This window comes from Eriocheir sinensis, chromosome 13 (assembly GCF_024679095.1).
Source record: "Eriocheir sinensis breed Jianghai 21 chromosome 13, ASM2467909v1, whole genome shotgun sequence".
In the NCBI taxonomy this organism is placed as follows: Eukaryota; Metazoa; Arthropoda; class Malacostraca; order Decapoda; family Varunidae; genus Eriocheir; species Eriocheir sinensis.
Window position 1 is genome coordinate 1114758 of NC_066521.1, and position 26939 is coordinate 1141696.

A 26939-nucleotide genomic window follows, 5' to 3' on the forward strand; every position below is an offset into this window, starting at 1 on the left:
AAGGAAGAATAGGAAGAGGAGGAAGAAGAAAAGAAGGAAGAATAGGAGGAAGAGGGAGAAAAGGATTTTATTTCTTGAGAGTTTCTTTTCACTCATTATTCACTATTGCTTTACACCATTGATTAGGTTCCAGTACTTAGTGTTCACGAGCGTTATTGTTGTTCAGAAAAATCAATACGATGCTAGCTATACGAGCGCGAAAAATCTCAAGGGGTCGGAACGTATAGGGTTAAGCCGCTACTGAGAAAACCAAACATTTCTGTTTGAGTGTTTTCGAGGCAGCATACGTTATGGCTGGTATAACGCCGTATGGTTCCATTAAGGCTGCCTGTGTAGGTTCAGAGATACAACTGATAACCTGGGGGTGACTCCATTGACGAAGAAGTTTATTTACAGGTACATAAATGTTTTTACAGATTGTGAATATTATTTACAAAAGTTCATATACAGAAATATTTACAATGTTGATGGTTTGGTGAAGCTATGCATGTAAGTGGCTTTGCTATAATATTATTGATGATAAAGTATATGTGTTTATCATGTAGTGACCTCAATGTGATGAATGTGAAGAACAAGATATCAGTGCGTTGTGAGAGTGAAAGAAGCGAAGAGGACTGGGTGTGTTACAGGGCAGACTGAAGAAATGAAGGTGGATGAAACGAGAAAGAAAATGGTGTGTGTTATGGGTCACTGCACCTTGTTGTGGTCCTTGACTCCCATTCTCGCTCTTACCCACCCCCTGGGCCTTTCCATTGGCCGTAGGAAACATGGTGAATGGGATCCAGGTAGCCAAGTATGTAAACAACCTTGACCACACGCTGGGCTTGAACAGCTAACGGGTGGCTGATGATGTTGATGTCGGTGGCACAGCCTTTGTATCGGCGCCACCTAAACGGTATTTTTATTAGGGCTTGTGTGTGTGTGGCTGTGTTTATTATGGGTTTAGGCTTTTCAATTTGCTAATTCTTATTTTCCACATGTTGTATAAGACTTCTTTTTTTTCTTCCATCTCTTCTTTTTCAAAAGGTGGGAGAGCAATAAAAAAAAATCAGCGATCGAGATTCGTGTAATTTGATGGAGATGTGTGAATCGTGGGTTCTTGATGGTGCAATCAAGTTGCGAAATATCGAGACGAGATTGATCGAGATTCGTGACTTTACTGTATTTATGTCTTTGCATATTTCTAAAACTATTGGGATTAAGAACCATATTGTTAGGATTATGTATTGCTGGTCATAATGGCTGCGATTCTGTCGTCGATGGTGGCTGCCACCATTCATAATTGCAGGCTGTCTCAAGGAGGCATTATCACCAATATCAAATGAAAACATCCTAATATAAATATCTCAAGCTGACAACATTTTGCCAAGAAAACTGACAAAAACTTACTGAATGAATGATGGTGAAGGACTTGTGAAAACTGAGTGAATGACTTTGTTCAACCACTCTGAGCAGCACTCATGGCCTGGGCAGGGCCATGTCTCAAGGCTCCTCAGGTGACCCACTCCACCCCTGCAGGGTGGGTGGTGGGTGTGACGGGCACCGTGCGTACCGTTGGCAGTTTTCCTCAAGCTGATGTTTTATACTTCAAATTAAAACTACTGAAGCAGCACAAATATGACATGTGCCAAGGTTTACCTGAACCCTTCTTCTGCAGTGTGCAAAGACACCTTGCTTCCTAAGTGTATTTGCTCTGTGGTGATGAAGTAAAGTATTTTTCACCCCACTGCCTCCCTGACTGACACATGTTCAAGTGTATGGCTGTGAGACATGGACACTGAATAGTGACTGAAGAGGCATGTTGATGCCTTTGGTACCAAGTACCTCCGCAGGATCGTGGGGTGTCACGGTCACAGACGGTCGCTAAGTGCCAGTCACACTTACAACATTGAGAGAAGAGAGAGTGGGTCCTTGTCAGCCAAGTACAGTCGTACCTCGGTTTACGAGTCTAATTTGTTGGGGAATTTTGCCTTCAAATATAAAAAATCGTAAACCAAAACAAATTTCCCCACATAAATTAATGTGAAGCCCACTAATTCGTCACATATCCCAAAGAATATTCATGTAAAAAATATTTTATATTTTGTTTTATATAGAATAAAAGTAGTAATTTTACCAACAAATAGCAATGATAAATAATACAAATAATATAGTATTATAATGTAAATGTAAATAATATAATTAATTTAGCATACTATATCAATAATATAGTAATAATATTGTGGCAAAAACACAAACATCACGCACTAGAGCACAAACGTAAGCAGACACGAGCACGCGGTGCTGCCTCTGGGAGTGAACGACGTGGACTGAAGGTCCATGTTGTTCACTCCTCCAACCGTTGGAGCTAGGAGCAACCGCACTTGCCTGTACACCAAACTGGGAGCGAGTTGTTGGTTTGGGTAAACACTCCTGTCCTCTCATCTTTGGAGCCATGATTGTACCCACAACAGCTTCTTCCTTCCATTTAACTGTGGCAACAAGTCCATAATCTGAGTAACAGCAGCACAAGCCACAACAGCCCTTGCTTTGGCAAATGGCGCATATGGATACAGGCCGACTGGTTTGTTTATGTTTCGGGCAACTGACCTTGGCCGTGTGTGACGCACACCCAGAAAAGTTGGAGTTGTTTTCCTTCAATGCGGTTGGAGGAAAAAGGCCCAGTGTGGCACCAGCTTGAGACCCCATTCCCATTGTCTTCTGCTCTGTGCGCTCTTGTCTTGCAGTGAACAAAGGGAACTCACACTGGTGTCTTTGAGTTGTACAAGTAGGATGCTCGTACACCAAGTCACCGCTCGTATATATACCAAGGCATTTTTAGTAATTTTGTTTTGCTTATAAATCAAAATGCTTGTCAACTAAGGCACTCATAAACCGAGGTATTACTGTGTGTTCTTTATTTACTTGTAGTGTGGGACACACAGACACACACCACCTTTGAGGATGGTAGCCTTGTGACGCCATTTATCCTCACTGTGTAGTGTGTGTACCTCATTGTAGCCACCTTCTGACCCCAGGACTCAACTACATTTAAAAATCTCTTGAATCTGCTGTTTTTTATTCCTTCTGCCTTTTTATGCCCTGGCCAATAGCGGCAATAGGCTTTCTTAGTTGGGCCTGGTGGTCAGCCCAAGCCCATCGTGGTGCAGGCAAGTGTTTATAGTGGTGCCATCTATTCTTGGCTGGTAGTGGCGGATTTGAACCCACATCATCCAGGACGAGGCGAAACACGGAACACACACGTGAACAGAACATCATAACGTAACTCTGTCGTGTAGCAAAACTGCCAGTGTGGACGATGGGACCTTGTAACGATGCTGCATAACACCCACGGGAACATACATGTTACGTGTCGGGGCTCACTTCCACTCTGCCAATTGTTGTTTTTTATACATTGCATCAAAGGATGTTACAGGGTGAGGTTACGCAGTGTGTGGACAGTACGTGTGTTAGTTACGTATCAACTGGCTACAAGCATCTGCTCAACTCGCTGACAGCTCAGTGGTCACTAAATCTACTGATTCACTGCATGAAAACTACTCTTATGAACTGTGCCTTGCTGTGCTGTGTGACGGGAGTGACGATACTGTCCTTCAGATTCTGAGCTGTTAGGAGGAGAGGACATTATTATGGGATGCAAAACACTCAAACCATTTTGATAAATTGCTTTGCAACTTTGCATGGATAGAAATAGCTCAGACAACAGGGGAGACAGTACAACCTCCAACCAAGGAGTGACTCCGAATCAGCAAGGTGAGATGCATGAAAGGCCCAACTAAGAAAGGCTACCACAGCCATAGGCCTGGACGTAAAAAAAGAAAGAAAAAGAAGTTTTGGCAATTATACAGGAGTAAGTCTTAAAGCAATGGCAAAATGGTTTATCTGGCACGAGCCTCCCCCTGTTCATGCCGGATAAATGAGGTTCTACTGTAGTCTGATTTTTTTATGGTGGATTACAAAAATTACCCAAAATAAAGAAAACATAAAAGAATCAAATCAGGCGCCAAATATGCCAAGCCACACCAAGCAGAAGGAATGAGAAATAGCAGATTCAGGAGACATGTGCCGTAGCCGAGCCCCGGGGTCAGAAGGCGGCTACAGTGAGCTGCATGCACTACACAGTGTGGAAAATTAGCGTCGTAAGGCTACCATCCTCGGAGGTGTTGCGCGGCCCACACTACAAGTAAATAAAGAACAAATTTGGCCGGCAAGGACCCTCTCTCTTCTCTCAGTGTTGCAAGTGGGACTGGCACTTGACGACTGTCTGTGACCCCAACCCTCACCAGTAGCAATGATGTAACAGTGTAACTAATACTGACTTTGTGGAATGTGTAACTCAAGTAGTTAAATGAAAATGGTCATATGTAATGATATAAAGTAGTGGGCTTGATCACCTCCACATAGTCCCTCACCCTCATGGGCCTGTCCCCTTCTGCATCCTCCTGCTGTACCCGAGGAACATCTTGTTTTGCCATGATTGCATTTGCATCTCATAACGGGCCGCCAACAAGCTTGTTTAGGATAACCCGCAGGCTTGCCTGGACGTTGTGGTCCGCTGTTCATACGCGGTGCGCTGGCTGTGTCCCCCAACCCCAGCTGAGACCACAGTTGTGTGAAATGTTTTGTAGGAGGTAGAGCGATGGGCTGTTACTGCAGTCGCCCTAGTTGCTGATAGCCAAATATTCACTTGGACTACACATGCTCTATATGGCCAGGATAGGTGATCCCAAGGCTTTACAAGCATTAGTCCTGAACTGACGCTCCAGGAAAAGAAGTCACAGTAGGTGTAGGGAATTTTGCACGGTTCAGTAATGTTCGGTAAAATTACGGACTGAAATGAGCAACAGGTGGATGGGATGAGTCAAAATACAGTACTCAGGCAGCCTCAACTCCACTCCATGATTGTTGGAGGGATTCACCTTTCCAGTGGCACCTGTGTGTTGCTTGGTATTTTCATGAGCCTGCTTCACTTTCTGTGCCTTTTTTACCCGTGGATCTATTATCTTGACGTGGACTTACCTTCCTAAAACTACATGTAACACTCAAGTGTATATTCTACACATAACTGGACATAAAATAATACTCTGTCATTTCAGACTCCTAGTGGCGGGGCACGTGACTTTGAATCCGTCAAGGTCCGCAGCAACCCTACACAACACCACGCTGATGCCGGCCATCCCAGGGATTCTTCCAATTTGTCTCCTCTTGTTTTGTCCTGTGGCAGAAATGAGGTAAGGCTGCTCATTAGCATACAGTACATTTTCCTAAACTTACATGGATGTCCAGACACACAGAGGCTGCTGCTCGGTGGTCTGTCCCTAAACCTAAGTAATGTGACATCAAGTGGCCACCAGGACTTTGTATCTCAGCCCACCAAATGTTAAGGTGGAGGAAGTGGCCGGCAAGTTTGTTGACTGATCCTGATGAGCTGAAGCACTGATGGTGTTAGCTTATTCCATTCCTCTACAACAACATTGCTGAGAAAAAATTTGGTGTGGTCCAAATATATTTCTTTACACATAAGTTTAGCTCCATTGTATGTTGTTTACAACTTCTCATTCATCATAAACAATTTGGATTGGACATGAAGGCATGACTCCACTGAGGCAACATTTTGACACATGTGGCCTGCTACATTGTCTCCCATGCCAAACGTGTTTCAGCCAGGCCATCACAAGGCAGCGTGTAGCATGTGACTGTGTGGCGTGCAACAGCTGGCCTAGAATGTGATGCATGCAGCAAGATTTTGCCTGTGGCCAGGTGCTGCCTGCCTTCCCAGCAGCCACAGGAAGGACTGTTGAAGGATGCTGGAAACAGCAAGATGGGTAACTGGTATAGAAAAACAGAATTTATGGACTACCAAAAACTTGTGGCTCAATGGGATATACACCAGGAAGAATACAAAAATAACCTGTCTAAATTAGAACACAGCGGAGATTATATTATTATTATTGCAGAGGTGGCGCGGTAATGAAAAATCAGTAGTGCGGTTGTGGTAGTGCGGTACTTTTTCCGGAGTAGTGCGGTTGCGGTAGTGTCGTCCCATTTTTATTCTTTCCCAGTGCGGTACGCGGTGTGCGGTACTGCGGTAGCGGTAGTCACTAGTCAGTATAAAAAAATACTTCAATGCCTATCCTGGCTATCCACTGATGAACTAATAACTTGTGAGATACAAAAATAATAAAGGAGGACTGGGGGAGGGAGAGAGGGAGGTAAGGGAGGAGGAAAGGGGGGACAGGGGAGTAGAGGATGGGAAGGGGAGGAGGGGGAGGGAAGGGAATGCAACTTTCTGAGGGAGGAGGGAGGGGACAGGGAAGGGGGAGGAGGAGATCAGTGTCATGTGAGAGAGGAGGAAATGGGAAGGAAGGAAGGAAGGAAGGGTGGTCCAGGGAAGGGGAGGAGGGTAGGAAGGGGAGGAATTATCGGAAACAGCGTTTGAGCGAAAACAAAAGATTACTAATATAGGAAAGTTATGACGGGAAGTGAAACATTATTCAAACTTTCCAACATATTAAGACAAAACACATCAATTGGAAATAGTGAGACACCGACCGTGGGAACGCTCTAATCACTGGTGTCTCGGGCCTCAGGGAAGAAACCACGGGGAAATTTCAACGAGATGATAATAACTAATAATAAAAATAATAATAATGAAAATAATGTTAATAATAATAATAATAATAATAATAATAATAATAATAATGATAATAATAATAATAATAATAATAATAATGATAAATTATTATTATTATTATTATTATTATTATTATTATAATCAAACAATATTGATCTTCTCTAAAATGAAGAGAGAGAGAGAGAGAGAGAGAGAGAGAGAGAGAGAGAGAGAGAGAGAGAGAGAGAGAGAGAGAAAAAATAGAGAAGTTACAATGAAGTCAAAAAATAGATATAGTATGTACGATGGTCTATGTTGTGCATCAAAGAAAAAATTGTACGGGACATGAGATTGAGCGGCGATCATGTTAGTGGTTGCTTGTACTGTTGTCACTGCCATGTACGGTCATCGTCAGAGGCAGTCATGGCGCGCCGCCTCGGGTTGAGTGACGAACAGATTTACTCGGAGTTATTCATTTAGTATTTGATTTTGAACAATAACTGAAAAGTCAGAATGATTGAATCACTGATTCTGATGACTGATACCGATTGATTGAGTCCGATTCACTGGGGGAAAAAAAAAAAAAAAAAATTGTGAGCATGCCGCGCTGCAAGTGTGTTTCTAAGTACCACAAAAAGTACCGCAGGATTTTTCAGTGCGGTCCACGGCAGTGTGGTAATGCGGTACTTTTTTTGTGATGCGATAGTACCGCACTAAGTACCGCACTTACCCACCTCTGTATTATTGTTATTATTACGATAATCGGAAAATATTCAGTTGGTCGTCCTCCCCACCCCCCAAAAGAACCTAAGATGACACCCCTCAACTCATATGTCACTGCCATTGCAGTAACCAAGTGCCGCTGGCATAAGTTGACTGTGTTTAGTATGTGCTATTATTTTGGGTCGCGAAGGACGCAGAGTTATGGTGGGCCGGGACGCTGGGCAGAAGGACGTGTTGGTGGTGTGAGGAACTGTTGGTGGGAGCACTGGCAAGGCGAGGTGCCGTCACAGAGGCATTCACTCGTGCACTGATTAGATATTTGAAATGGTCTGTCTTGAAATAAGTTGGGCTATTCATGCAGCTCTCTTAGTGCAATGCCATCAAGGCAAAATGTCCATGAATAGTTCCACTTCCACCCGAGTTGATGAGTTCGTTCCGCCTGAGGTACTCAAGCCAGTAGCCTCCGCTTTGTAGAGAAATAGTGATCAAAGTGTGGTCAGTGGCACTGTACTCTAAGGCAGTGGTGTCCAAACTTTTTCGCCTGTTGTACCCTGTATTACCTTCTCCTACTGTTACGTACCCTCCATGACTGATTAAACTCAATTATGTTATATTATATTTATATTATATTATATTATATTTAGGTACATGTATATTAGGCGTCCTTCCTAGGTACTCGTCCCTCCCTCTCTCCTTTCCTTCATAGATCATGGGAAGTTTCTGCTGTGTGTGTGTGTGTGTGTGTGTGTGTGTGTGTGTGTTCATCGTCTTTACACGTACCTCTTTGATCTATGCTGCGTACCCCCAGGGGTACGCGGACCCCAGTTTGGACAACACTGCTCTAAGGTATAATGAATTTTGCTAAAACTTGCATTGTGTCATCTTAATCCATTGGTGAGATTTGGTAAAAAAAGTAAAGACAGACTAACTTTTCAAAAGGTAACTTTTTTTGCTTTATTTTGCCTGGTTTTAACAACCTATATTTATATGTAAACATGTCTAGTAATAGGGACAGGCAACAAAAGTGCGCCATTAAATGCTTTGTGCATGTGTGTGTTAACAAAACAGAGGTCGTCTTTATAGGTGTGGCCAGTGCCGCCTCCTCTCCATCTGCTTGCCTTCAAGTAGGATGCTGTTTCCAGTAAGGGGTCGCCTGTAAGAGCTGCAAAGGGGATAGTGTGAGGGAGCTGTTGTGTGGGTGCCAATTTGTTGGGCTCAGCTGATCCACTGTTCCCTAGCCTCATCCTCTCACCCACGGCTCAACGGAAAGCAGGTGTGTGACGCTGCCCCTGCGGCTCCACTCAGCCCTGTTGACCCTGAGAACTTTACTGGGTTCATAATGATCATGAACTCCTGCATAAAGAGAAGAGTGAGCTCATGAGGGAGGATGCTGTGCATCTGGCGGCGATGGTGGTGGTGGCGGGGCGGACTCCCAGTAAGCTGACGCACTCCCAACTCCTAACTTGTTTATTCTGTTGAGAACATGTTCAAAGTATTTAATGATGAGCTTTTGTTGCCTATGCCTATTAGCTGATATATTTGTTTATAAATGTAAGTTTAGTTGTTAAGAGCAGGTGAAACAGCAAAAAAATGTTACTTCTGAAGTTTCTTTTTATATTTTACTGTTTAACCCGCTGGACCTCGGCGCTGAATGTGATGCATCGATAAAAAACGTAATGAAGGGACCACCAGCACTCGTGATGCATCACCTACTACTGAGTGTCATGACGCCCTAATGCAGTGGTCTAGGAGGAGGATTTTTTGAGTGGACATGTGGGCAGCACGTGGGAACATTGTCCCACGTGGGCAACTCACTCCACCTCACTTGCTCTCAGCCCCACTCCTGCCTCATCAGCTGACCGCGTAAACATTGCCGCGTATAAATGTGAACAAACTTGTTGCTTTGTTCATATAAGCTTACCAACACTCACAAATACTATATGTGATTGTGAAATACTGACGTTCTCATGAACGTCAGATAGTGTGAAGGCCGCAGGGTGGCACGCAGCACCAGGCGACAGCAGCGTCATCGTGGTCCCCGACGCAGGGTTGCCGGCCCGTCCACACATACTTGCAAACATCATGCTTGCGTTACTCCCACAATTATTCTGACGCTCAGGAACAATATCGAGCCTGTATATAAGTAATACAAAGTGGTCTAAGTGGCAGATACGACACTCCCAAAGCTTCTACAACACCGCTCCAGACATGCCACCGCAGTAACGTGGCAATGGCCACTGACTGTCTGGATGTGCCAAGTATGAAAAACCAGACCTAGCTGGGGACCTTCAAATGCTGTTGGGGCAGATTTTTCATTGACAATTTAAGGGTTTTCATCAGGGGGGTGTCAGAAATTGTTTGCATTGGTCTGACACCTTCATCCACATGTCTGTATGGCTTGAAAACCTATTCAATATCCTACTTTGTTTCATAACCACCTTCTGTGAATGTACAAAATATAACTTTGTGCATGTGTGTGTATTTACCTATTTGTAGTACACAGGGTCTGACCTCAAGCTCAGGCAGTCTTGTCTCCCAGTCTATATTTGTCCAGCTTTTCCTTCATATTATGGACGCTGCCTGCTTCAACAATGTCTTTGCTAAGTCCATTCCATGCATCCACACTCCTCTATGGAAAACTGAACTTCTTTATGTTTTTCAAACAAGTCCCCTTCCTCAATTTCTTGCTGTGTCCTCTTACTTGCCTCCACCCTTTTGTCTTGATTAAATCATTTCTGTCCAACCTTTCCATTCCACTCGTATTCCTGTACAATGCTATCAGGTCTCCTCTTTCTCTTCTTTCTTCCAGTGTTGGTAGGCCCAGTTCCTCCAGTCTAGTCTTGTATAGCAGGCTTGATAGTTCTGGTACCATCTCAGTCACAATCCTTTGAATCCGTTCAAGTTTCCTTATGTCCTTTACTTGTGTGGTGACCAGACAGCTGCCGCATACTCTAGCCTTGCTCTAATCAATGATGTTATTATTTTCTTCATTGTGTCCCCATCCTAAATCTTCTTCCTTCACTGTGTTGATGATTGTCCCTCCCATCTTATACACTCCACTTGTTCTATTCTTTTCTCTTGCCCATTTTCATTGTGTGACACAACTTCATGTGCATGTGTGTATTTACCTTGTTGTGAAATACAGGAAAAGAGCCGTACTAGGCTCGTGCTGTCCCGTCTCCTTAACGCTTATTACCCAGTTTGGCTTTAAATTCATGAATCGTTTTTGCACGCAGTCTCCTCGTCAAGTCTGTTCCATGTTGTTGTGCTTCTGTATGGAAAACTGTATTTCTTGATGTCTCTCCTACAGTCGCTCTTCTTCAATTTCTTACCATTGCCTCTTGTCACACTCCTGTCACGTACCACTAAGTCTTCCCTGTCCAATTTCTCCAATCCCTCTTGTATCCTGTACAATGCTATTAGGTCCCCTCTCTCTCTTCTCTCCAGTGTTGTTAGTCCCAATTTCTCCAGTCTTTCTTCATAAGTATGTTCTCTCAGAGTTTCTGGTAATTTAGTCGCTGTTCTCTGTATTCTTTCCAACTTTCTAATTTCTTTCTTCAATCTAGGTGACCACACTAATGTCGCATATTCCAGTCTTGGACATATCATCGATGTTATTAGTTTCTTCACCATTTCTTCATCTAGATGTATTTACCTAGTTTTTACCTAGTTGTGACAAACGGGAAAAGAGCTATGCTCGCGCTGTCCCATCTTCATATCCGCTCTTATCCAACTTTTCCTTAAAATCATGAATGTTTCTTGCACAAACCACCTCCTCCTCCAGTCCATTCCATAGCTCAATGCTTCTGTTTGGGAAGCTAAACTTTTTCCCATCTCGCCTACACGTGGTCGCCCTCAACTTCTTTCCATGTCCTCTTGTTTTTCTCTCGCTCCACACACACAGGTCCTCTCTGTCCAGATTCTCCACCCCACTCGCCACCCTGTACACCGCTATCAGGTCTCCTCTTTCTCTTCTTCTCTCCAGGGTTGTGAGCCCCATGTGTGTGTGTGTGTGTGTGTGTGTGTGTGTATGTATTAACCTAGTTGTATTTACCTAGTTGTAGTTTTACAGGGCCTGGGCTAACACTGGTGTGGTCCCGTCTCCGTATCTATAATTATCCAACTTTTCCTTGAAGCTCTGCACACTCTTCGCCGATACTATTTCTTCACTTAGTCTGTTCCAAGCCTCTATATTTCTTTGTGGGAAACTATATTTCTTTATGTCTCTTGAGCATCTTCCCTTCCTCAACTTTTTACTGTCTTCTAGTATTCCTGCTGGAAGGTTCCTCTCTTAGTAGCAATTTCTCGTTATCTACTTCTTCCATTTTACTCAATAGCCTATATATTTGTATTAGGTCTCCTCTTTCTCTTCTTTGTTCTAGTGTTGGTAAGTCCATTTCCTTTAGTCTCTCTTCATATGTCAGTCCCTCCAGTTCCGGAACCATTTTTGTTGTCATCCTCTGTATTCTTTCTAGTTTTTTTTTGTGTTTCTTCATATGTGGAGACCACACTGTTTCTGCCTGTTCTAGTTTAGGTCTGATCATAGTAGTTATTAATTTTTTCATCATTTCTTTGTCCATGTGGTGGAATGCTATGCCAATATTTCTCACCATGTTATATGTATCACCGAAGATCCGATTTATATGACTTCCTGGTTGCATGTAATCTTGCATTATTACTCCCAGGTCTCTCTCTTCATTTACTTTCTTTAATATTTCTCCATCTCCCATTTTATATGTCCATTTTGGTCTTTCTACACTTTTTCCCATTTCCATAACATGACGTTTCTTCACGTTGAATTTCATCTCCCATTTCTGACTCCATTTCCAAATCTTGTTTAGGTCTTCTTGCAGCTCCTTGCAGTCTTCACTGTTTCTTATCTGTCTTTGCAGTTTAGCATCATCCGCGAACAGGCTCATGTAGCTGTTTATTCCCTCTGGCATATCATTAATATAGACTAGGAAGAGTACTGGTGCCAAAACCGACCCCTGGGGCACTCCACTCTCCACCACTCTCCATTCCGATCTAGTGTCCTTAACCACGGTTCTCATCTCTCTTCCTCTTAAGTGTGTGTGTGTGTGTGTGTTTGTGTGTGCGTGCATTTTCCCTCACCAACACCTTTATATATTTTAATTGTACAATAATGAGTATCCTCCTCTATGGCAGCCTGATTATACAGTTTCCTTATGATGGTTCTTCATTGTTTCTTTGTCCCACAGAGTCAACAGTGGAGGCAGCCACTACACCGGAGCCTTGATTGGCTTGGGCTGTGATGAGAGGACGGGTCAAGTCATTTATCCTGCTGATGATATTGAGATTGCTTTTGATATCAGCATCACACAAGAGGATCTTATGGTGGTAAGTGTCAATATTTAGCACAGAAGGATGGTGATACAACACAGACTATGTTCAAGAGAAGTTTATTGCATAAACAATTGTATTTTACTCAAAAGTTTTGGAAGAAAGGGTTACCTACTCAAGATCTTTTCTCTATGACTGGCGAAAATAATTTCTAGAAGCTTATTTTCTCACCATCTGAAGCTCTCATACTATCTACTCATGCTGTGCAGTGGTTAGCACACTCGGCTCACAACCGAGAGAGCCCGGGTTTGATTCCCGTGCGAAGTGGAAAAATTTGGGCGGGTTTTCCGATACCCTATGCCCCTGTCCACCCAGCAGTGAATGGGTACCAGGTATTAATCGGGGGTTGTGTCCCGTCTCCTGGGATCTGTTCCCTTCTCCTATAAATCCTTCCCCTTCTGTCTCTCTGGCATATGACCACAGATGTTGTACTGACTAAATGAAACTTTCCATCTACTCATGCTAAAAGCCTGGGTCGAGTCATGTTGGTTTTCATGCAGTGCAGGCGAGAGAAGCAGTTTACAAAAGGTAACTGATCCTTCGTGCTGCTGCTTGTCACGGTCGTTACATTTCTGCCTGAAAGCGTGCCGGAAAATCAGACATAGAACGCATAATTCTTAATTGGTTCATTTGTTTCTTAATGTCTCTAAAGCGAAAAAAAATGAAAAAATCACCCCTCACACAAACCATTTCATAATATATACCAAAGCATTTGTGATCAAATTATGTATCATCTATTTTTGGGGGTTTATATCATGGCACAAATTTGGCCCGTCGCTGCCATGATATAAACCGCCCAAAATAGATGATACATAATCTGATCACAAATGCTTTGATATATATTATGAAATGGTTTGTGTGAATGATGATTTTTTCTCATTTTTCTCGCTTGGAGGGACCATTAAGAAACATGATCCCCGCTGCTACCGGGTTAAAGATAAATATGAAATGCTTACGTTCACCACCTCGTAGCTCAAAGCTTCCCGAGTTGACTTTTTATGATTTATATGCCAATAAAAGGGGATTTTTATGAGGATTCCAACGCTATCATTGGAATTTTCATACGACCGGTAGTTCTTAACCCCTTCACTACGGCCGGGCCAAAACAGCGCCCCGTGCTGCATCCGGGATTGCTGCGTGCGCCAAATTTCAAATGTTGCTATTGAATACAACAAGTTTTCAGCCATTTTCCTCTCTTAGCTGTTTCAGTGAAACTTTCTCAGTTGCACTAGACATATCGAAAGCCTTTGATAGAGTGTGGCACAAGTCTTTGCTTTCTAAACTGCCCTCTTTCGGATTCTATCCTTCTCTCTGTTCCTTTATCTCCACTTTCCTTTCCGGCCGTTCTATCTCTGCTGAGGTAGATGGTCACTGTTCTTCTCATAAACCTATTAACAGGGGTGTTCCACAGGGCTCTGTCCTATCACCCACTCTCTTCCTGTTATTCATCAATGATCTTCTTTCCATAACAAACTGTCCTATCCACTCATACGCTGATGACTCCGCTCTGCATTAATCAACTTCTTTCAACAGAAGACCCTCTCAACAGGAATTACATGACTCCAGACTGGAGGCTACAGAATGCTTAACCTCAGACCTTACTATTATTTCTGATTGGGGTAGAAGGAACCTTGTGGCCTTCAATGCCTCAAAAACTCAATTTCTCCACCTATCAACTTGACACAATCTTCCAAACACCTATCCCCTATTCTTCGACAACACTCAACTGTCACCTTCTTCAACACTAGATATCCTCGGTCTATCCTTAACTCAAAATCTTAACTGGAAACTTCACATCTCTTCTCTCACTAAATCAGCTTCATCAAGGTTGGGCATTCTGTATCGTCTCCGCCAGTTCTTCTCCCCCGCACAGTTGCTATCCATATACAGGGGCCTTGTCCACCCTCGTATGGAGTATGCATCTCACATGTGGGAGGGCTCCACTCACACAGCTCTCTTGGACAGAATGGAGTCTAAGGCTCTTCGTCTCATCAGCTCTCCTCCTCTTACTGATAGTCTACTACCTCTTAATTTCTGCCGCCATGTTGCCTCTCTATCTTCTATCGATATTTTCATGCTGACTGCTCTTCTGAACTTGCTAACTGCACGCGACTTTCTACTCATGCTCATCCCTATACTGTCCAAACCCCTTATGCAAAAGTTAACCAGCATCTTCACTCTTTCATCCCTTACGCTGGTAAACTCTGGATCAATCTTCCTTCTTCTGTATTTCCTCCTGCCTACGACTTGAACTCTTTCAAGAGAACGGTAGCAGGGCACCTCTCCTCCCGAAATTGACCTCTCTTTTGGCCACCTCTTTTGGTTCTTTTTGTGAGCAGCGAGTAGCGGGCTTTTTTTTATTATTGTTTACTTTTTTTGTGCCCTTGAGCTGTCTCCTTTGTTGTAAAAAAAAAAAAAAAAAAAAAAAAAAACTCAACACAATCATCATGTATTATATATGAAAACATGCAGAATTAAATGGTGCACATAAAGAAACTCACTACGGCCGGGCCAAAACAGCGCCCCGCGCCGTATCCAGGATCACCACGCATGCCAAATTTCAAATGTCGCTATTGACTATAACAAGTTTTCAGTCATATACTCAACACAATCATCATGTATTATATATGAAAACATGCAGAATTAAATGGTGCACATAAAGAAACATAAATTAATTGATAATTTTGAGATGTAAGCATAAATATAGAGATAAAATAACTCTTGTATTGGCTAAAGCGAGCCAGGACGCAGCGTGCGTGTCCTCGGATATGGTACGGGGCACGCAAGGACGTAGTATACCCGTCCCTGTGTTGACGTGGTTAAGAAAATGGAGGAAAACTATATTTTTATATCTATTCTGTTCTCTCCAGTAGAAAAAAACAGCTCAGTGGCAGCAAACAAAACACAACGGGCAGTTCAGTGCGGTCAAAATAGAAGTCAATTTTGGCTGGAATAGAGTTTTGATAATAATAACAAACATGACTGTTAGTGCACCTATGAGCTGTCTGGAAGAACTTCGCCAGATGCAATAATCATAATAAATACTACAAAGTCTCTCCCTAACACTCTGCTGGAGTTTTTTCACTTTTTCCATCATCACCGTCACTTTCATGAGGATCATCATCATGCTCTATACAAATGGGTCTCAAAATCTTTTCACTTGATAATTTCTTAGCCATACTTTCTAATAGTAAGTTACTGGTCCCTGCGAATATTAAACAAAATATTGTATCACGACACGATCACTTTACATCGGAAGTAAGAATACATTTCACCAATTTCATCTGATGACTGTAATTTTGGCTTACCAGGCTCCGGACACAATTTAACACATTCACCGCGTTTGAACTTCCCGCGGCCTCCTCCCTGTCACGTTTGGTTCAACTCGGCGCAGCCTCAATACCACGCGAGCCACCGACTCCAGAGGAGGTGTGTAGCTTCACTCTGGCTACGAGCTGCCATTGAGACAATAATACTCGTGCTGCTCCTGTGGTACACTCACAGAGTTATAGACTAGAGGGTTCAACTCCAATCTCTCGCCACGGTGAGAGGTGAAGCCACTGCTCCTGCCTGTAACTTTGCGGTCGGCCGCCATAGGGTGACAGATTGGCGACCTTTCCACGATTCCACATGTTTACACTTAACCACTGTTAGCTAGCCACCATTATGATATTTTGGAAAACTGAGCTGATCATTGTGTTGATGAGACATTGCTGCATATCATCATCACAGATTTATTGCACTTAGGTAAACACCTACAATAAAATAATGAGAAAAAATTATGGTGGTGTATAAACATTTTTGTTCACCTTTTTTGCTGCAACTCCTTGTCATTCATGTACTTTTTATTGCATTAGATTTTCGTTTACAGTTTAAAATCCAGCACATTTTTCCAATTCAGATGGTATATGACATGTGCCAATGTAACAATAATCAGGGGTAAAAAATGGACAAGAAAATAACAAGTCTATCTGACAGGATTGCCGAGGCGCTGGTAACTTGATAATAGCAGTCGCAGACATAACTATGTGATTTTAAATTTTTCTCTGTCTCGCCATCCATCACCCTAAGATGGCCGCCAGTTGCTTCAAAATCCAGGCTCTGGGAACCCTCTATGTATGTAACTCTGTGGGTACACTACGCCGTAGACTTGCGTAGTGCGCCACCAGTGGAACATGTTCCTCTTGCTCCATCTGTGCCGCAAGCCGCCATACACACATTGTTCTTTCCAAAGCATGTGTCTTGTACCACATGTGGAGCACAATACTTGTGGATTCATTACAAGATGTTGCCTAACTTATGGGATCTTGTTTGTCCTTAGTATTACTTTATCCTACAATATCTTCTTTCTTCTTCCTTTCCTTCTGTCAGCCTTCTCTGTACCTTTCTTTTTCTGTCATACTAAGCTTTCTTCATCTGTCTCTCTTTTACATTTCTCTTTCCCCTTTTTTTTCTGCTGTACTGACTGACTGACTTACTGACTTACTGACTGACTAATTCTTAATGACCAATGACTTGAGTGATTAAGTCACTGTCTTGCTGCTGCCTGAATAAATAGTTAACTTTCTGACTGACTGACTGGCTCACTTATTTACTAATTGACTGACTGACTGAGTAAATGACTTCCCAGTGAAATGACTCAATAAATTTTAGACAATTGTAGAAGCAGGCTGACGCCTACTAACCGACTGACTGACTAACTGAAGAAAAAGCTGGTGAGTGACTAACATTTTAACTTAATATTTGAGTGACTGACTAGTTGACTGACTGACTGACTGTCAAACTGATTGACTGACTGAATGACTCACAAAAGGTATATATAGCTGAACAATTATATAACTAATTTTTTAGGTTATTCTCTAACTCACTGAATGACTTACTGGCGGATGACTGACTGAGTACCAGAAAGTCTACCTAAATAAGTGAAAAGATAAAGATTCTGACTTATTTCCTGACTGAACCATTGACTGAATGCTTAACCCCTTCACTATGGCCGGGCAACAACAGCGCCCCGCCCCGTATCCGGGCTGGCCGCGCGCGCTTAATTTCAAACATCGCTACTGAATATAATAAGTTTTAGGTCATAAACATAATCATCATGTATTTCACATAAAAATATGCAAAATTAAATGGTGCACATAAAGAAACATGAATGAATTGATAATTTTGAGATTTTTGCATAAATGTTCAGAGAAATTTGTGTTATGCGTAGATGATGTGTGTCTGCTGAAGTGTATTTCCTTCTATTAGTTGCGTTAACAAATAGATTTGTGGAGGAAAGTGGAGGAGAGGGAAGGGAAGGACACAGACGTAAGATCGTGGAAAATATCCCACTCAGTCACCGGCAATACACACAGATTTCACGGAGTATAAGGCTGAAAGGCCGTCCTCCCGGAGGTGGGTCGTGTGTGTGTGTGTGTGTGTGTGTGTGTGTGTGTGTGTTTACCTAGTTGTATTTACCTAGTTGTGACATACGGGAAAAGAGCCACGCTTGCGCTGTCCCATCTCCATATCCTCTGTTATCCAGCTTTTCCTTAAAATCATGAATGTTTCTTGCACAAACCACCTCCTCCTCCAGTCCATTCCATCGCTCAATGCTTCTGTTTGGGAAGCTAAACTTTTTCACATCTCGCCTACACATGGTCGCCCTCAACTTCTTTCCATGTCCTCTTGTTTCTCTCTCGCTCCACACACACGGGTCCTCTCTGTCCAGATTCTCCACCCCGCTTGCCACCCTGTACACCGCTATCAGGTCTCCTCTTTCTCTTCTCTCCAGGGTTGTGAGCCCCATGCTATTGAGTCTCCCCTTGTAAGTCCGATCACTAAGTTCCGGTACCATCTTAGTTGCCACTCTCTGTACTCTTTCCAGCTTTCTTATATTCTTCTTTTTGTGAGGAGACCAGACCACTGCTGCATACTCCAACCTTGGCCTTATCTTTGTAACTATTATTTTCTTCATCATCTCTTCGTCCAAATACACAAATGCCGTCCTTATGTTCTTCAGCAAGTTCATAGTTTGTCCCGTTATCCTGTTGATCTGTTTGTCTGGTGACATGTTCTCTGAGATAGTCACTCCCAGATCTTTTTCTTCCATTCCGCTGCATATTATCTCACTTCCCATCTTATAATCATATTCACATCTTCTACCACTCCTACCAAACTATTTTTTTTACATTTCCCAAGGTTAAATTCCATCTGCCATGTACCACTCCACTCCCATATTTTGTCCAGGTCCCTCGGCAGTGCCTCACAGTCTTTCACATCATTGACTCGTATCATTAGATTTGCATCATCTGCAAACAAACTCACATAGCTGGTCACTCTGTCCACCATGTCATTTATATAAACAGCAAACATCATTGGCGCAAGCACCGAACCTTGTGGGACCCCACTCCTCACTGGGCACCAGTTGGAAACCCTGTCCTTGATTATTGTCCTCATTCCCCTGATAGTTAGGAAGTCCTCCAGCCACTTAATCAGTCCATCACCCACTCCACCCCTATTTTTAATTTTCCAAATTAGTCTTCTGTGTGGTACTTTGTCGAATGCCTTTTTCAAATCCAGGTACACTCCGTCCCCCCAGCCTTCTCTCTCCTGTATTAAATCTGTCACCCTTGAGTAATAACATAACAAGTTGGTGACACACGATCTCCCTCTCCTGAATCCAAACTGGCAATCGGAGATAATTCTCTCACTTTCTAAAAAATCCGACCACCTGTTTTTAACTAGCCTCTCACATATCTTTGCAACCACACTAGTGAGTGATACCGGTCTGTAATTTAATGGGTCCTCTCTCTTTCCTCCTTTATAAATTGGTACTATGTTTGCTCTCTTCCAATCTTGTGGTACCCTTCCTTCACTCAGAGAGGCACTCATTATGGAGTGCAGTTTCTCTGCAAGTTGCTCACTACATTCTTTCAGGATCCACCCTGATACTTCATCCGGCCCTGTCGCCTTTCTTACATCCAGCTTGTTCAAGCTTTCCTTGACCTCCTGCACCGTTAACTGTATCTCCTGCATAACCCTTCCTCTTTCCTGGCCCAGTGGTTGTACGAATTCGTCTTCCTTTGTGAAAACTTTTTGAAAGCTGTTGTTCATCACTTCTGCCATCTCTGCTGGGTCTTCATATGTAGTTCCATCCATTTTCAGTTTATCGATTGTTTCTCTATTCTTTAATTTGCCGTTCACATGTCTATAAAATAATTTAGGTTGGTCTTTGCATTTGTCGATTATATCTTTTTCATATTTCCATTTTTCTTCTCTTCTAATCTTTGTATATTTTATGTATGTGTATTTTATGAAACTGCAACCGTTCTTGAAGCCATAGCCGTGGTAGTTCAGTCTGTATAATGCTCATTTCCGCCTGGGAAGATCGTAGTTGGATCCCTTCCTGTTCAGTGTACAGTACCCTCTTGAGTTTCGCGTTATCCAAGTTTTGCGATCCTCGAGTTTAGCGCTTAGTCCTAAATTCTTACCATCACGACTTTCGCGGTGCTTTGACATGTACGGGTCACGTTTACCTACCGTTGGCATCATGCGTGCTGCCTTAAAAGGCGGTGTCCAACCATTTGGGCTATGGGCAACCGTGGTTGCCTGTATGCCCAACCGGGAGCGAGATGTTGGTTGTCCGTATGAATGGAAAAAGGTTGTGAGTACGAGCGTGGGTACGTACATGGGTACCAAACGGCTGCATGTAAACAAACAGACGACGGCAGTGGCTGAGGAGCAGTGGAAGATGGCCCACCAAGAGACTCGTAAAATAGACTGGCAGAGCTGCTTTGCTTACTACTTGATTAACAAGATAAGAGAACACCCCGTGCTGGGAAACCACAGTCCAAAAATCTTTTTTGTAGACCTCCTGGTGTTGTTTTCCTCATCTTCTTCTTCTGACCTGTAATGCATGGCAGCGATGGTGAAAAGTAACAGTGGAAAATAGCAAAAGGGCATAGAAAACCAAAATCAGGGAAAGAAAAGAACAGAAAAACACCTAAGTTCAGGGTGAGGTGTATAAGTGCGCACTGTTAAGTAAATAAGGGCCGCTTTCACAGTCACTTTGTTTGTTTTTAGCGTTACCAATGGCGGCGATCGACGCTATAGTTTTCCACGTGAAATTGGCCTATGGGGTAGTGGCGGCTGCAGAGAAAGCGACAGGTGTTGAGAGCGTGTGGTAAGGTGCGGGGCGAGGCTAACCCCGCAGCCGCCACGAGGTGCTGTTGTAAAGGCAATACCTCCGACACCATCACATCACATCACAACCCATCGGCCAGTTTCACGTGGAAATACTAGAGTGGCAATCCCCGCGACTGATAACGATCAAAACAAACAAAATGACTGTGAAAGTGGCCCTAAGTGCATGTTGTGAAGTATAAAAGTGTGGAGAAGGAGGACCTAAGAAGCGATACAAAGCGTTACAGGTCAAAAGAAGAAGGTCCACTGTACACTGGCCGGTGTTGCAAGAAATATCTCCCCGATGAAATTAGTCATTCTGCTGTCCACCACGCATGCGCGCTGTTGGAATACACAGCATTAAAAGTGTTAATTTGCCTGGATTTGTTCTTTTTTGTCCGCTTGTGGTCTTTGTGAGCGGTGAGGGAAATATGGAAGCAGTAAGCAAGTTGAACCTCTGTGCGAGCTATTTTGCGATTGCAGCGGCAGTTTACGTTCACTAGGCATTGACAAGTCAATCATGATGTTAGTGATTTAATGATTTATAACAGAAAAAGTTTGCAGATTATACCATAACACAGAAAACTACCAGAAGCTATAGGTTTGTCCAACTGTACCACAGGTGACTGCGAGCAACCACCCTTACTTTAGCAGACGACACCACGTGGATCACAAGCGTGTATTCAGAACTGCCAGACAATTGTAAGGCAGCCGCCTTCAACTGCGGCTTCAGAACGACCTGTTCTCACTTCCCATTTTCTGCCTATTATTATTTTGAGATAACGAGAGTAAAGTCGAAAAAATTGTGATATCGAGGGAGTAAAGTTGAAAAAAAAAAAAAAAAAATTTTCCACGGTCCGGAACCAATAAGCGCTTTTTCATGTATTTCAACACCTTGAGTTTCGCGATCCTCGAGTTTAGCGCCATACCTTCGGAATGAAGCAAGCGCGAAACTCGAGAGGGTACTGTATATAGGTGGTCAGTAGGTAGTCATATGTCATGGCAGAGCACAATACATCACTGAGCTAACGGCCAATTTTCATAATATCACACAAGATACGAAGCTACATCGGTAATATTTTCCTTTCTATTCTCTCGTTCACTCACACAGAAAACGACTCAAGCTTGTTCATTTGGTGGTAATTCATTTCTCTCTCTCTCTCTCTCTCTCTCTCTCTCTCTCTCTCTCTCTCTCTCTCTCTCTCTGTGTGTGTGTGTGTTTTCATCAGTAGTCAAGCTGCCTGATGCTCACTAATGCATCACTAATTGCTGTGCATACATATTTGTGTGTGTGTATTTACCTAGTTGTAGTTTTCCAGGGCCTGGGCTTACGCTCGTGTGGTCCCGTCTCCGTATCTGTATTTGTCCAGCTTTTCCTTAAAGCTTTGCACACTCTTCGCCGATACTACATCCTCACTTAGTCTGTTCCAAACCTCTATATTTCTTTTGCGGGAAGCTATATTTCTTTGTGTCTCTCAGGCATCTTCCTTTCCTCAACTTTTTACTGTGTCCTCGTGTGTTGCTGACATTTCGTCCTACTTTTCGTAGTAACTCCTCATTGTTTACTTCTTCCATTTTATTCAAGAATTTATGAATTTGTATTAGGTCTCCCCTTTCTCTTCTTTGTTCCAGTGTTGGCAGGTCCATTTCCTTTAACCTTTCTTCATATGACAATCCCTCCAGTTCTGGAACCATTTTCATTGCCATCCTTTGTATTCTGTCTAGTTTTATTATGTGTTTCTTCTTGTGGGGAGACAACACTGCCTCCGCATATTCCAATTTTGGTCTAATCTTATTGGTTATTATCTTTTTCATCATATCCTTATCCATGTAGTGGAATGCTAATCCTACATTTCTTACCATTCTATATGTATCACTGAATATCCTATTAACATGACTCTCAGGCTGTTGATTATCCTGTATTGTCACTCCCAGATCTCTCTCTCCTTGAACTTTTTTTAATATTTCTCCATCTCCCATTCTATATGTCCCTTTTGGTCTTCCTTCACTCCCATTTCCATAACATGACATTTCCTCACATTGCCCCCAATTTATTGGCACTTCCCAGCACGCAAGGACGTACCACACACTCACAAAAGCTGTTTATATAATACTGGGCTCATATATATACACAGTATCACTTTGTTTACACAAGGAATTTTGGTTGTTTGCACAAACAAATGGCCAAGTATGCGGGAAACGCGTTTTTTTTCTTTTTTCTGTGAAACGGTACTAGCGCGGAACACTGTTTGTTTGCAGAGTTGGCTGGCCTGAAAAAAGGAAACAAAAAGCTGTTTACAGGTTGTTTACATCTAAATTTTGTGGATTATTGTACATTTTTTATGAAAAAACATCATTCCATTGCTAGTGACTGTAAGTGTATTGCAGCAATATATGAGGTACAATGGCAAACATCATTGTTTACACCATAAACAGCGAATTGTTTACGCGATACATATGAAATGAAGAGGTAAAAATGACGTGTGTGAGTTATACTGTTGTTTGGCTATCCTTACCCATTGAAGAAATGCATAAATGGTGATTGTTTACACCTCAAAAACATCAAATTTTGAAAGAAAATCTGTTTTTTCATGCTATACGAGTGTGTGGTATCATTATCAACCAAGAAAACCCCAAATAAATGATTTCCAAGTGTTGTTTGCTTTTTGTTTGCAAGAATCTTTGTGAAAAAGTTGTAATTTTCGGAGTCAAATTGAGCATACATGACTTATTGCCCCTTTACTGAACGTATAAAATACAAAAAAAGACGCACTGTTTGCACTGGAATGTCATTGTTTACACCTAAAACAGAAATTATTGTAATTTTTGCGACAAAACTGAAAAATTACGTACATTTCCTTCCCCCGTCTGTTTATTTGCCAATGTTTACGTGTTGCATTGCATTGTTTACGTGTTTTGTGTGTTTTTATACTTACCACATCAGGCTGTTTACACATTGCCTGAGCGCGAGGACGAACTAGAGCACAACATGGTGCACAGCACAGGAAACCGCGTATGCCTGAGTGAGTAAGTGCCGGGGCAGCGGTACAAACCCATGTGTGTGTTGGTGCCGCGCGCAACACAGGGATGACAGGGAGTAAGGAGGGAGGGGCCTGGGGGGGGCTTGGGGGGCGGAAAGTGGGCAGGAGTGCGCAGGATGATGGATGATACAATTTTCCACTCCCAGAATGTTCAAGGAGCCACAAATATTGGCGCATTTTTTCAAAAATTGGTTGAACGACATATGTCGTCACCCGGGGTGAGGGACTTTGTATGTAAGGGCGACATAATTTATGCCGGCACCCGGGGTCAAGGGGTTAAAAGAGCTTTACTGCATTCCTTTGAACAGATGTGGCGTGCTCACTTCCCTCTTTGCAGAATAAGTTCTAAGGGTTTGCTAATCTTCCAATCACAAGATGTTACTATTTCTGTTATTTTTTTATTTATATGATTATTTACTTATTTATTTTTTATTTTTTCCAGATGAATAAGATACGCTTTTTGCTGAATGTTGTGCTGGAAGATGCTGAGTACATACCAGAGGCCACCCTGATTTCAACCCAGAAGTTCCTGCGCCAACTTATCCTCAAGTGAGTTGGTAGAACACCAAGAGAGACAGGCATTGCCAAAGTGTTTGCCAGACATTTGGGCCGAGGTCTGCTGCAGTGATCAAGGGACAAAGTCTCAGTTGCCTGCCGCCTCCCTGCACAGATTTTCCCACGACAACATACACTGTGCACAAGTTCCAAAATTTTCATGTTTAGTTGCTACACAACTTTTACAGTGTATGAATTACACTTTATTTGTAGTCTTGCTAATAACATTTAATTGGTGCCTGAAAAATGCCATTCTTAACAAACTCGTCATTTGTGTGACATTGAAATGCATGTATAAAGGGCTAATTGCTGCCTCCATCACAGAACCTCACCAATTTTTCCCATTTGAAACATTCTGATCAAGACCTTTTGTACTGAAATAATAAGAATCTTAATGGAAGCGTGTAATATGAAGCTCTCCTCAGAAGAGTTGATGGGATGTCAGCCGTGATGGTTGCTGTGAGGGTCATGCATGGAGGTCACCGTGAGCCTGGCTCCCCCACTCCCAGGCTGGCCCCTGTCCTGGCCCACTCGCTGCCAGCAACACATCATCTAACTTGCCAAAGCCACCCTTACAGCTATTGCTTTTAGAGATATAACTATCACACACACACACACACACACACACACACACACACACACACCATTTTCTATTTCTACTCTCTCCTTTAGCACATACTTCTAAATTCCTTTTCTACACTCATCTATTACACTGTACCTCTCCTGTTATTAAGTCATATATATATATATATATATATATATATATATATATATATATATATATATATATATATATATATATATATATATATATATATATATATATATATATATATATATATATATATATATATATATATATATATATATATATATATATATATATATATATATATATATATATATATATATATATATATATGAGTGTAGAAAAAAGGAATTTAGAAGTATGTGCTGAAAGGAGAGAGAGCAAGAAATAGAAAATGGTGTGTATGTTAAGGGTCACTACACCACTCAGCGCTGCACACGTGTTTGGATCAGGAGTCTCAGATGACACGTGATGCAGGGAGAGTAGAACAAGGCCTGGAGAGCCGTCCTTATTGATCATCATTGTTGGTGGCTGCCAGATCACCCAAAGCTCAGTTATCTTGCTTTGTGGGTCAAGTAGTCAAGCAGCGAGTAGCGGGCTTTTTAGCTCGTTAAAAAAAAAAAAAGGGGGGGGGGGGGGTGTGTGCCTTTGTGTGATATTTATATTTCTATAACCAGTCATGAGTGTTGGTTTGAAGGGTTTCATGATGTGCTAACAGGGGTGGGTGAGCCACGTGAGAGGGGCCGGCAGGGGGAGGGCTGAGTGTTGCTCCTAAGTAACCTACATGTGCAAGACAAGGACAACCTTCGTACCAAACACCTCATTAACTCCTTTTGATTTGTGTCACTCCCTCCCTCTCTCTCTCCCCTCCCCTCCCCTTCCTTTAACCCGGTAGCAGCGGGGATCATGTTTCTTATCCCTTTCCTTGCGCGCGGTGTGGACGCGACTATCCCCTCAGGCGCAGTCGGGCAGCCCAATGGGGGGTCTCTTTTAACCTCTATATCTCAAAAACTATTCATCACAGCTAAAAACCAAAAACACCATTGGAAAGAGGAGGTCCAGATCTATAGGAATCGGTTATGTATGCCTCTCTTGCACGTTCAGGGAGTGTTGAATGTTAACACTTACCTCGGTGCATGTGGGATGATCAGCCATATTGAGGGAACTGTGGACATCTCTCCTTCAGATTCTGGCAAGGGAGTATTGCCAACTGCAATATTTACAACTATTTGGTCAAAGAATCAGTCGGTGATATGTGAAGCTATGCAAAAATGCCGCTATATTGGGCAAGAACATCCACCAGTTACTCGTCCGTAGATTTGCCGCGCTGGGCTGACATGATTTTCCACCAAATTTTGTGAAGAATCCACTCAATTGTCAATCCTGTGTTGTGAGAATTAGTGTTTGAACACTCTCATACGCGGGAGATTTGAGTGCGGGTGGAGCTCGCAGCGAGCGTTTAGCACCACCAGCAAATACGCCTAATGCTCACTGTGAGCGTTTAGCAATGAAAGGGTTAATGGTCCCTCTAAGTGAGAAAAATGAGAAAAATCACCCCTCACACAAACCACTTCATAATATATATCAAAGCATTTGTGATCAGATTATGTATTACCTATTTTTTGGGGGTTTATATCATGGCACAAATTTGGCCTGTCGCTGCCACACAGTAAAGCCACAAATTTGGCCCGTCGCTGCTACCGGGTTAATTATAGTAAAAAAAATATATATAAGAGATTTGACAGGTTTGACTTGTCGGGATGGGTCAGATCACACCAGCGATGACTGTTCTCCACATCTCCTGGTCTTGTGCCGTATCTTCCTCTATCCCTAGTATATTCGTATCCTCCATCACACACCCACTCCACTTTTTCCTAGGCCTTCCTACTGG

The 26939-nt window shown here is 42.7% G+C and overlaps 1 protein-coding gene across 2 annotated transcripts in view; it reads left to right on the forward strand.

Moving 5' to 3' along the window:
- The window catches only part of LOC126997860 (ATP-dependent RNA helicase TDRD9-like), a 177709-nt gene that overhangs the window by 128759 nt on the left and 22011 nt on the right, over positions 1 to 26939 (forward strand). For both annotated transcript variants that reach the window (XR_007752418.1, XM_050859075.1), the window contains exons 25-27: positions 5097 to 5231; positions 12556 to 12694; positions 24347 to 24453. Coding sequence is in view for 1 of the 2 variants with exons in the window: in XM_050859075.1 (XP_050715032.1) it covers positions 5097 to 5231; positions 12556 to 12694; positions 24347 to 24453 (381 nt within the window). In the remaining variant the exon portion in view is untranslated. The remainder of the gene's footprint in view (positions 1 to 5096; positions 5232 to 12555; positions 12695 to 24346; positions 24454 to 26939) is intronic.